The 12972-nt window shown below is 35.7% G+C and overlaps 1 protein-coding gene across 1 annotated transcript; it reads left to right on the plus strand.

Annotated features, from left to right (window-relative positions):
- Positions 1–923: 923 nt before the first annotated feature.
- Positions 924–1877, plus strand: LOC128647074 (olfactory receptor 6F1-like). The gene has a single exon (XM_053699890.1). It carries the CDS (start codon positions 924–926, stop codon positions 1875–1877), a length of 954 nt encoding a protein of 317 aa, XP_053555865.1.
- Positions 1878–12972: the final 11095 nt, after the last annotated feature.

The following is a 12972-nucleotide window of genomic DNA, read 5'->3' on the forward strand; positions in this document are numbered from 1 at the left end:
AGTTTATTAGATACTTTGCAATGTGGGGGTTAGCAGATTAGGGGTTAATAGGTAGATTGCGATGTGGGGGGATGGTGGATTAGGGGTTAATATACTTTATTAGTTATTGCGGTGGGGGGATGGCAGTTGACAGGTATATATTGCGCATGCATTAGGTGTTAGTTTGAACTTTCAGGGAGTTACGGTGCTCACATTTCAGCGCAAGACTTGCTGCGCCTACCTATGTGTGGCGAGGTGAAAATAGAGTAAAATGTTTCCATTTTCGCAGCGTAAGTCCATGCGCTGCATATTTGATACCGATTTGCGACGTGGTTCTGTTAGTTTATGGGATATTTTACCCGGGCGACGGGTGAAATATATGCGCCTCATTTATATGCGGCGCCGTACATGTGATATGAATACCCGACTAAAAAACGGCAACGCCACATATGTAATCTCGCCCCACATGTTCAAATGAAACAAAAAACCTAACAGGTAAATAAAATGAAAATATTGTTAACAGAATGTCTAAATTAACTATGTAAATCTCAGTAGATTTTATCCATAGAAGAATTTATTATGTGTAAACCTCACAGCCACATATTAAGATCAAATGCCTCAGGGGATCATGTAACAATTTAATCTAAGAAGCCAACTCCATAAAACCAGCTCCACAATAATTATTGTTTGAGACATTTGAAAGGAACAACATTATAAAGATATCTTTGTATGTTGTTTTTCTGTGGTCTAGATGTCAGAGCTTTCAAAATCATTTTAAAAGGTGCACATGTTCTTATTCCTCATTTGTTTACGTACAACACATTATGATGAATATTTATTTTAAAATAATATCATTATCCTATTGGTGAATTATAAAGGAAATAAAACCTGAATCTGCTTCTAAGCACTATTAATTTCAGGCTGATTCAAATTAACTATTTACAATGCAGCTGCCAAATAAGACCATTAATGCTGAATTTCAAATTCTTGGATTCTCTATTTTTATGTCCATGCCTATTGTGTCTTTCTTTGTCTTATTAACCATTTACATCTTCAACTTGCTTGGAAACCTTCTCATCATCATAATTACCAGAATTAGTTCACATCTTAACAAGCCAATGTATTTCTTCATTTGTAATCTTTCCATTGTAGATATTGGTTTTACTTCAGTAACATTACCCAAAATGCTGGCTATCATTGCCTCTCAGAAAAATACCATCTCCTTTGTTGGTTGCATAACTCAGATGTATTTTTTCTTAGCTATTGGAGTCACTGAGTCTTTCTTACTTGCACTAATGTCTTATGATCGGTATATTGCCATTTGCCGTCCATTGAGATACTTTGTTATAATGAAAACTGATGACTGCACATGTATGGTCCTCGGATGTTGGCTATGTGGACTTCTCAGTGTTTTGCTTCCAGTAATAATAATCTCTAGATTGCCTTTTTGTAATTCTTATACAATTAATCATTTCTTCTGTGATATTTCACCTGTAATTCAGCTCTCCTGCAGTGATATCCATAATCTTGAAATGTTTATTTTTTTCACAGCAATTGTTGTCATCCTGGGAACCTTTTCAATTATTGTTCTATCCTATATGCTTATCTTACAGAACATTTTGCATATTCCCTCATCCACTGGGAAAAGTAAAACATTTTCTACCTGTGCTTCCCATCTTACTGCTGTTATGCTTTATTATGGGACCATTATTTTTATGTACATTAGACCCAAGTCCAAAAGTAACCTGGATTTGGATAAACAAACCTCTGTGTTTTATTCTATAATAACTCCAACACTGAACCCCATGGTCTACAGCCTCAGAAATCGTGAGATGAAATATGCCTTGATTAAATTATTCAGAAGACAACAATATTTTTCATGCAATATAAAGTTTTGATTTCCTGTGTCTGAAGATTATTGTACAGGACATTTAGAAAACTACTAATAGCTTTTTGATACAGATTTGTCTTCAGTCTGTTGTATGCATTGGTTTGTATAAATAGTATTAACTAGGTAATGTGCTAAAATCATGTTGAGTTGTAACAAATTTAAATGCTTTTTTTTTTTTTTTATAAAGAGATATGAAACCAAAATTATTTCTTTCATGATTCAGATAGAGCATGGAACTTAAAGCAACTTTCTAATTTACTTCTATTATCAATTTGTCTTCAATCTCTTGGTATCTTTATTTGAAAATGCAGGAATTTAACCCCTTAAGGACCACAGCATTTTCTTACGGTTTTGGACCAAGGCTATTTTTACATTTCTGCTGTGTTTGTGTTTAGCTGTAATTTTCCTCTTACTCATGTACTGTACCCACACATATTATATACCGTTTTTCTCGCCATTAAATGGACTTTCTAAGGATACCATTATTTTGATCTTATCTTATAATTTACTATAAAAAAATTATAAAATATGAGGAAAAAAATGGAAAAACACACTTTTTCTAACTTTGACCCCCAAAATGTGTTACACATTTACAACCACCAAAAACACCCATGCTAAATAGTTTATAAATTTTGTCCTGAGTTTAGAAATACCCAATGTTTACATGTTCTTTACTTTTTTGCAAGTTATAGCTTATAGGGCAATAAATACAAGTAGCACTTTGCTATTTCCAAGCCACTTTTTTTTCAAAATTAGCGATAGTTACATTGGAACACTGATATCTGTCTGGAATCCCTGAATATCCCTTGACATGTATATATATTTTTTTTAGAAGACAAAGTATTGATCTAGGCCTATTTTGGTATATTTCATGCCACCATTTCACCGCTAAATGCGAACAAATAAAAAAAAACGTTACATTTTTCACAATTTTAGGTTTCTCACTGAAATTTTTTACAATCAGCTTGTACAATTACGGCACAAATGGTTGTAAATGCTGCTGATTGCCTTTGTTCAGAAATAGCAGACATATATGGCTTTGGCATTGCTTTTTGGTAATTAGAAGGCTGCTAAATGCTGCTGCGCACCACACATGTATTATGCCCAGCAGTGAAGGGGTTAATTGGGGAGCTTGTAGGGTTCATTTTAGCTTTAGTGTTTTGTAGTAGAGAACCAAAAATATTGATCTAGGCCCATTTTGGTATATTTCATGCCATTATTTCACTGCCAAATGGGATCAAATAAAAAAAATTGTTCACTTTTTCACAACATTTTTCACAAACTTTAGGTTTCTCACTGAAATTATTTACAAACAGCTTGTGCAATTATGGCACAAATGGTTGTAAATGATTCTCTGGGATCCCCTTTGTTCAGAAATAGCAGACATATGGCTTTGGCGTTGCTTTTTGGCAATTAGAAGGCTGCTAAATGCCGCTGTGCACCACACTTGAATTATGCCCAGGAGTGAAGGTGTTAATTAGGTAGCTCGTAGGGATCTTGCAGGGTAAATTTTAGCTTTAGTGTAGAGATCAGCCTCCCACCTTAAACATCCCACCCCCTGATCCCTCCCAAACAGCTCTATTCCCTCCCCCACCCCACAATCGTCCCCGCCATTCCCTGCCCTACCCCACAATTGTCCCAGCCATCTTAAGTATTGGCAGAAAGTCTCCCACATCGACTCCCACCCACCAATGATCATGGCCATCGATGTCCAATGCAGAGAGGGCTACAGAGTGGCTCTCTCAGCATCGGATGGTAAGAAAATATTATTGCAGGATGCCTCAATATTGAGGCATCACTGCAATAACATTTAAGCATCTGGAAGCAATCAGGATCACTTCCACTGCTTTTGAAACACCAACGATGTACAGGGTATGTCCTTGGTCATTAAGGACTTTTTTTTTTCAAGGAAGCACCCTGTACGTCATTGGTCCTTAAGGGGTTAAATGGACAGTCAAGTCCAAAAAAAAATCTTTAATAATTTAAATAGGGCATGTAATTTTAAACAACTTCCCAATTTATTTTTATCACCAATTTTGCTTTGTTCTCTTGGTATTCTTAGTTGAAAGCTAAACCAAGGAGGTTCATATGCTAATTTCTTAGACCTTGAAGACTGCCTCTAATCTAAATGCATTTTGACCTTTAGAGGGCATTAGCTCATGTTTTTCATATAGATAACATTGAGCTCATACACGTGAAGTGACCTAAGAGTGAGCACTGATTGGCTAAAATATAAGTCTGTCAAAAGAACTGAAATAAGGGGGCAGTCAGCAGAAGCTTAGATACAAGGTAATTACAGAAGTAAAATGTGTATTATTAAAACTGTGTTGGACAGGGTCCTAGATGCTCAAGAATAGATGAGAGCTATAGCCCACAGTAGACAGGCAATACACAGCGTAACCTTCTTTGAACTATTTTATAAATTACTCACAAGGTGGCACTGGGTGCCCAGCAGTCTGTCCAGGTTCTCTCCCACTGTCTTGAACAGATGCTGGAGAGGATGCGATCAAAAAGGGGATGACCTTCACATTTGGTGGAGCTGCCCAGAAATCCAGAAACTATGGACAAGGGTTCTTGCCTTATGCAGACTATTTGCCCCAGAGACCTATTTACTTCACCTTAATATCCCCAAATTCCCTAAACCCCATCAACACCTCTTTATCTATCTCCTGATGTCCACCAAGCTAGCCATTGGGAGACACTGGAAACAACTCAGTGGCCCCCACTTAGGGAAAGTGATAGAGATAATTTCTACCGTGTGAACGATGGAGGAAGAGGTATATTTGAATAGGGGACACATAGATTTGCATACTGATACATGGTCCGCATGGGACGCTCTTCCACAGAATATATTGACCAAAGTTTGAACATGACTGGCAACCTGCTGCCTCCCACCCCCCAAACCTACCACCCCTCCCCCTTTTCTTTTTTCTCTCTCTCTCTCCTTTACCCTTACTTTCCTCCTGCCTCTTCTGGCTAACCTACTTTTTGCCTACTCTTACTTGGTTTCCCCTCTTATTTTCTTTTCATGACTTTCCCCCTCTCTGATATAGCTCATAAAGTACCAACTGAATCTGTTTATGTATCAGGATATATCGATGTGAACCAATATTGCTACACCGTGTTCAAAATGCTCTTTTTAGGTTTATATTAATGGAGCCAAGGTTCGCAGCTCCAGTATATTTTTCAGGGTCATCCATCACCAATAACCTATGGACAGAGACTGCTGCTAAAGATGCTGGATGCCCTGTATTATATGTTTCTGTATAAAATAAATGAGGGTCATTTATAATAGACTAGACTTCAGGAGAGGTCTGGCGTATATTTTCTTCTAAAAAACAAACAAACAAAAAAAAAACTGTGTTGGTTATGCAAAACTGGGAAATGGGTTATAAAGGAATTATCTTTCTTTTTAAACAACAAACATTCTGGTGTTGACTGTCCCTTTAGGCTTCCACAGGAAAATGATCCAAAACATACATCAAAATAAACACAAAAATTGTTTATTGACCACAAAAATCATGGTCCTGTCATGGCCATCCCAGTCCCCTGACTTGAACCCCATAGCAAACCTGTGGGTGAACTGAAGAGGAGAGGCCACCAGCATCAACAGCAAAATCTGGATCTGGAGAGGTTCTGTATGGAGGAATTTTCTCAGATCCCTTGCCATGTATTCTCTAACCTCATCAGGCATTATAGGAGAATACTCAGAGCTGTTATCTTGGCAAAGGGAGGTAGCAGAAAGTATTAACTAAAAGGGTGCAAAATAGTTTTGCCACACATTAATTTAACAAAGTTTTTTGGGGGGAGATAAACCTGTGTTGTGTTTGCAATTGTTTGATATCCATGAGAGGAGAGTGTTTTTAGTGTATTTTTTTTAAACAAAAGATGAAAACGTTAAACAATAAAGACAATTCATCACAGACTTCTTTGCTCATATTTACCAAGGGTGCGAATATTAGCTGCGGGCAGTGTAAGTATAGATATGTATTTTACATGAACAATATCAGATATGAATAGAAATATATATATATATATATATATATATATATATATATATATATATATATATATAAATATATATATATAAAAATGTTTAATATTTTTTTAATAATTTGTATTCCTTTTTTAAAATTTTATATGTAATACTTCAATAATACGCTTTAAGGTTACTAAATTTCTGTGTGCCAACCCGACCACATTAAAATCTAAATTGCAAAAACATGATGTGTGTTATGCATATTTTACATTCCTATGTTCTACAAAATAATGTGCTTTTTTCATCAAATATATATTTATATATATATATATATATATATATAACTGATAATGTTCATGTAAAATACATATCTATACCTATATATCTATAGGAATAGATACATAGGTATATATATATATATATATATATATATATATATATATACATAAAATATATATACATATATAGATATGTATTTAAGAATAAATAGAACATATTCTTCTATGTGAAGAACATTGAAATGTGAAATATTAATATTTCATGTTGGGTTTAGCACTCTTGAATATAGGAGGATGTGTTAGCGCAAGAGTATAGGTGTTTTTTGACGTTTTCACGCTCCATTTAGGTCTATGGGAGAAGTTAATGTGGTTGTGATAAAAAAAAAATTAGCATGTTGGGTTAACGCTCGTGCACAAACTTTTTACCTTCAACACATTATGCAAGTGCAACCCAACATGCACAAAACCCTCCATCTAGCAATGTTATGTTTGATCAGGAGCCCTAATTTGAGGTCTACTCATAATCTAGCCCTTTGTGATATATCAAAATTATAATTATTCTAGTTATTTCACAGCACTAACGGAAATAATTGAGTACAATTTACTTTTACTAACAACAAAAAGCTTGGTAATTTGGTAAGCAGAAGCATGAATACAGTAAATATATTATTTTTTCCACAAAGAATAGTATAGCTACAAGTTGGTCAAAGAAAAAGTATGAGATTTATTTTTCTGTTCTGGTACATTTATTTTTATTATATCAATATTATATTATGGTTTTGTGCTACGGGTTTGCTTTTTTAGATTTTTATTCTCTCTTTGATATTAAATTATTGATATTATTAAAGGGGCATTGCTCTTCCATTGAATGTGTCCTCAATGATTCATTTTAACTACTGGAGTGAAATATGCTGTATTGTTAGAATAGCTCCATTGTATTTATTTTGTTATTTTAAATAGCCATTTTTGTCTGTTAAGCAACAACTTATCCTGAATATATGAATATATCAGTATTATCAATGGAAAACCTACAGTATGGGAACAAGAGACAGCAAGGCCCAATGGGGGTGGAAAAGATATGTATTAAAATGTTAATTTTCAATTGCTCTCACATGCACAACACGTGTGAACTAAAACGCTTTAGTTAAAATTGTAAATGAATAATAAATCTATTTGAGCTGAGGCACTGAGTATAATGTGGTTTCATATTTAGAGCTAGATTACAAGTGGAGTGCTAACTTTAATTTGCCTATTTGCGGGCTTGTGATTAATAACCAAGCATTAAAAGTGGCTGGTTATTGCTATCGCGAGCTTGAGGTAGCAATTAGTACTCAGAAAATTAAACAAGGAAAAAAGAGCTCTGGTTCATTTTCTAAATGTCCCCCAATTGGCCCCAAATGTTACACCTAGATTACGAGTTGTGCGTTAGGCTTAAAAAGCAGCGTTGGCTGGTCCCAACGCTGCTTTTTAACGCCCGCCAGTATTACGAGTCTTGAAATGACAGGCTCACCGCTCACTTTTTTGGCCAGACTCGGAAATACCGCAAATCCACTTACGTCAATTGCGTATCCTATATTTTCAATGGGACTTGCATAGCGCCGGTATTACGAGTCTGACAAAAAGTGAGCGGTATACCCTCTCCTGTCAAGACTAGTACCGCATTTTAAAGTCAGTAGTTAAGAGTTTTACACTACAATGCAGTAGCATAAAACTCTTAACTAAAGTGCTAAAAAGTACACTAACACCCTTAAACTACCTATTAACCCCTAAACCGAGGCCCCCCCCCCCCACATCGCAAACACTAAAATAAATATTTTAACCCCTAATCTGCTGAACTGGACATCGCCACCACTATAATAAATATATTAACCCCTAAAACGCCACACTCCTGCATCGCAAACACTAGTTAAATATTATTAACCCTTTAATCTGCCATCCCTAACATCGCCGACACCTACCTACATCTATTAACCCCTAATCTCTCGCCCACAACGTCACCACCACTATATTAAATGTATTAACCCCTAAACCTAAGTCTAACCCTAACACCCCCTAACTTAAATATAATTACAAAAAATCTAAATTACTACAATTAACTAAATTATTCCTATTTAAAACTAAATACTAGCTACAATATAAGTAATAGTTACATTGTATCTATCTTAGGGTTTATTTTTATTTTACAGGCAACTTTGTTTTTATTTTAACTATATAATATATTTATTAAATAACTACCTAGTTTAAATAAAGACACATTTAACTGTAAAATAAAACCTAACCTAAGTTACACTAACACCTAACAATACACTATAATTAAATAAATTAACTAAATTAAATACAATTATTTCCAATTAAATAAAATTATCTAAAGTACGAAAATAAACCACTCAATTACAGAAAATAATAAAATAATTACAAGATTTTTAAACTAATTGCACCTACTCTAATTCCCCTAACAAAATAAAAAAGACCCCCAAAGTAAAAAAAAGCCCTACCCTATACTAAATTACAAATAGCCCTTAAAAGGGCCTTTTGCGGGGCATTGCCCCAAAGTAATCAGCTCTTTTACCTGTAAAACAAAAGTACAAATACCCCCAACATTACAACCCACCACCCACACAACCAACCCTACTCTAAAACCCAACCAATACCCCTTAAAAAAACCTAACACTAACCCCTTGAAGATCACCCTACCATGAGACGTCTTCACCCAACCGGGCAGAAGTGGTCCTCCAGACGGGCAGAAGTCTTCACCCAAACCGGGCAGAAGTGGTCCTCCAGATGGGCAGAAGTAAAATAAAAATAAACCCTAAGATAGCTACAATGTAACTATTAGTTATATTGTAGCTATCTTATGGTTTATTTTATAGGTAATGGATTATGGAATTCTTAATGGTGTGCAAATTGCCCCTTGCACTATCACCTATCTGCTCCCAAAGACAGATATATAATGGAAAGATACAAGAAATATATAAATTGGTGAGAGTACGCTAGCAGCAGCAGGGGATGTGTCACTGGTATAGGCAAACATATAAAATCAATAAAGCAAATAAGTGATAAAATACAAACACATTTATATCAATAAACACATAGGTAAAATGCTGAATTGGTTCGATTGTGCTAAACAGCAGCAGGGAATGTGTCACTGATATAGGCAAATGTAGTTTGAATATATTATGAAATCAATAAAGCAAATTTGTTATAAAATACAAACACATTTATTTCAATAAATAAACACATAGGTAAAATCCTGAATTGGTTCGATTGTGCTAAACAGCAGCAGGGAATGTGTCCCTGATATAGGCAAATGTTGTTTGAATATATTATGAAATCAATAAAGCAAATTTGTTATAAAATACAAACACATTTATTTCAATAAACACATAGGTAAAATCCTAATTTTATGACCGGTCTTAAATATTTAAGAACTTAAAGAGTAAAGGCAAGTATTTCAATAATTTAAAAATGCTTTTGCATAGAGTTAAAAGAAAATTGGGGATTTACTTATACATCTTGTTTGCAAGTTTAGAAATATAGTGGTGCACCACTCTTTATGTTGCGGTAGTAGCTGAATAGCTGATATATCACCAATCCACCTTATTATTTTGGTACAAAAGTTTTGACTGCACACAAAACAAAGTAAAGTCACACTTTGAGAAGAAAAGTAAAAAATATGTGTATATATATATGAATCGTTTCAATAAACGACTAGTCCCAATTGTATTTTCCTTTAAATATACGTTCCTTGTGCCTGTATAATTTCTTAGTTCTGTAGTTTATAAAGTGCCCAGTTTCATTTTGATGTAATAGTTCGTAGTTGGATCGTGTGTATAATTGGCATTATCGGCTACTTTACCTCTGCATGCCTTTCGGTCTTTTCCTGGGTATGTCTCCTCCACTCACCTTTTTGCATAGGTAACACTGCAGCCTTGCTGATAGTCGTTTGATGTCACACACCAATTTTTTCTCCTGAAAGTAGATCCGGCTTCCACTCTGCGCAGAGAGTATCTGTAGTTTTGGATGAAGAAAAATAGTGCCAATGCAATCATTTGCAATCCTTGTTGGGCAAAGTTAGATTCCTGTAGGCAGTAGGACCATCAATGCATTTCACCACTTTAGAAAGCCACAGCAAGTGGTGAAACGCGTTGATGGTCCTACTGCCTACAGGAATCTAACTTTGCCCAACAAAAGGAATACATAGTGACCAAGGATTGCAAAGGATTGCATTGGCACTATTTTTCTCTGTGCAGAGTGGAAGCCGGATCTACTTTCAGGAGAAAAAATTGGTGTGTGACATCAAACGACTATCAGCGAGGCTGCAGCGTTACCTATGCCAGAAGGTGAGGGGAGGAGACATACCCACGAAAAGACCGAAAGGCATGCAGAGGTAAAGTAGCCGATATTGCCAATTATACACACGATCCAACTACGAACTAGGTAAGTATTTAGTTTAAATAGGAATTATTTAGGTAATTGTAGTAATTTTATTTAGATTTATTGTAATTATATTTAAGTTAGGGGGGGTTAGGGTTATGGTTAGACTTAGGTTTAGGGGTTAATAACTATTGTAGTGGTGGCTACATTGTGGGCGGCAGATTAGGGGTTAATAAATGTAGTTAGGTTGCGGCGACATTGGGGGCGGCAGATTAGGGGTTAATAAATATAATGTAGGGTTCGGTGATGTTGGGGGCAGCAGATTAGGGGTTCATAACTATAATGTAGGTGGCGGCGGTGTCCGGAGCGGCATATTAGGGGTTAATAATATAATGCAGGTGGCGGCGATGTCAGGGGCGGCAGATTAGGGGTTAATAAGTGTAAGATTAGGGGTGTTTAGACTCGGGGTTCATGTTAGGGTGTTAGGTGTAGACATAAAAAGTATTTCCCCATAGGAACCAATGGGGCTGTGTTAGGAGCTGTATGCTGCTTTTTTGCAGGTGTTAGGTTTTTTTTCAGCCAGCTCTCCCCCATTCATTCCTATGGGGAAATCGTGCATGAGCATGTTTTACCAGCTCTCCGCTAACGTAAGCAGCGCTGGTATTGAGGTGAGATGTGGAGCAAAATTTTGCTCTTCGCTCACTTTTTTGCGGTTAACGCCGGGTTTGTAAAAACCCGTAATACCAGCGATGTCTGTAAGTGAGCGGTGAGCATAAACTGCTCGTTAGCACCGCACCCCTCCTAACGCAAAACTCGCAATCTAGGTGTTAGTATTTTAAAAATCTTTCTAAAAAAATTAAAATGGTAGCATCTTTATTTTGTAATAAATTAACTGCAAAATGCAGTTATATGGGGCTAAAAGTGGCAGCTGTGGGTTGTTAGAAACAAAAACAGCACTGAAAAGTGCCTTTACATTGTGGTCTAGGAGAACTGTGTGTTCCCAGTAAATATATATGTATATGATTATAGATATCAAAATAACAAGAGTATTACATTGAGCAATTATACTTTTTTATTGGACTAACTATACATTTATAAGTTGACAAGCTTTCGGAAGAGTTCCTTCCTTTATCAAGTCTGGAGCAATAAAAAAATAATCAGAACAGAGATTCCTAGCCACTCACCCTCACAAACCCTTCAAATACTTTCGCTATATAGATGATATTTTCATCATATGGACAGAAGGAGAAAAAAACCTTGAACATTTTCATAAATCATTTAATTTCTTGCATCAATCAAGCTTAAAATTAACTTTTCTAGAGACTGTGTCAGCTTCCTGGATATAACAATATCCATCCCAAATGGTAAACTGCACTCATCTGTATACAGGAAACCAACAGATAGATGCAGCTACCTCCACAGCTCCAGCTCCCACCCCAATCACATTAAAAATCCATAATCTAGAGTCAGGCTACAAGATACCACAGAATTTGCTCAGATACCAAGGACCGTGACAAACACCTCATCACACTGTCTCAATAATTCAGAGAAAAAGGTTACAAAACAAGGATTATAAATAAAAAAATTAACTCTGCCCTCAATACTCCACGCGAACACTTGCTACAATACAGGGAGAAGAAAAACATATCACGTATCCCACTAGTAGTCAAATACAACCCTGCTGTTGAAGGGATACGAAAAATCATAAAAGACTTACAGCCACTACTCCTAGAGAATTCCACACTCAAAAAAATCTTTCCAAAACCCCCAATCCTGGCATACAGACAACCACCTAACCTAAAGCAGAAACTGGTACATAGGAAGCTACCCCTTGAGAAAAAGAACACTCAGAATTGAACCAAGTGCTGCTATAAAGCTCTCTGCAAACTGTGTCAACACGTTTGTGAAAGCAGCACAGCAAATCACAATAATAAATCCTATAACATTAAAGGGGCATATTCATGTATATCTTCAAATGTGGTATACATGATACATTGCACTGCATGTTAAGTAGGATGCTATATTGGAGAAACAAGCCAAAAACTGCACATTCGGATGAACTTACACAGACACTCAATCAAAAACCAATGTGAAACAAAATACTGCACCTCTGTTGGTCACCATTTCACCCAACCTGACCACTCCATCCAAACCCTCAAAATCAAAATTCTCAGAGGCAACTTCAAAAACACCATGGAAAGAAAAACCTTTGAAATTAAAATGATAATGCACTTCAACTTGTTTAATTCTGGACTAAATGTGGAATCTGAATTCTTAACACATTTTTTGTAATGTACTTTCATTTAGTCAATTACATTGTATATTGAACATTCTTTATACATAGGTACACAGGTAAGCCTATGTCCATACTTTTGTCTTTTTTAACTTTTGTACTCCCCCTGTATATACAATTTCACATCTTTATAGATATTGATTCAATGTTGATATATAACTTTATGTCAGTATATGCT

This window comes from Bombina bombina, chromosome 2 (genome assembly GCF_027579735.1).
Source record: "Bombina bombina isolate aBomBom1 chromosome 2, aBomBom1.pri, whole genome shotgun sequence".
Lineage (NCBI taxonomy): Eukaryota > Metazoa > Chordata > Amphibia > Anura > Bombinatoridae > Bombina > Bombina bombina.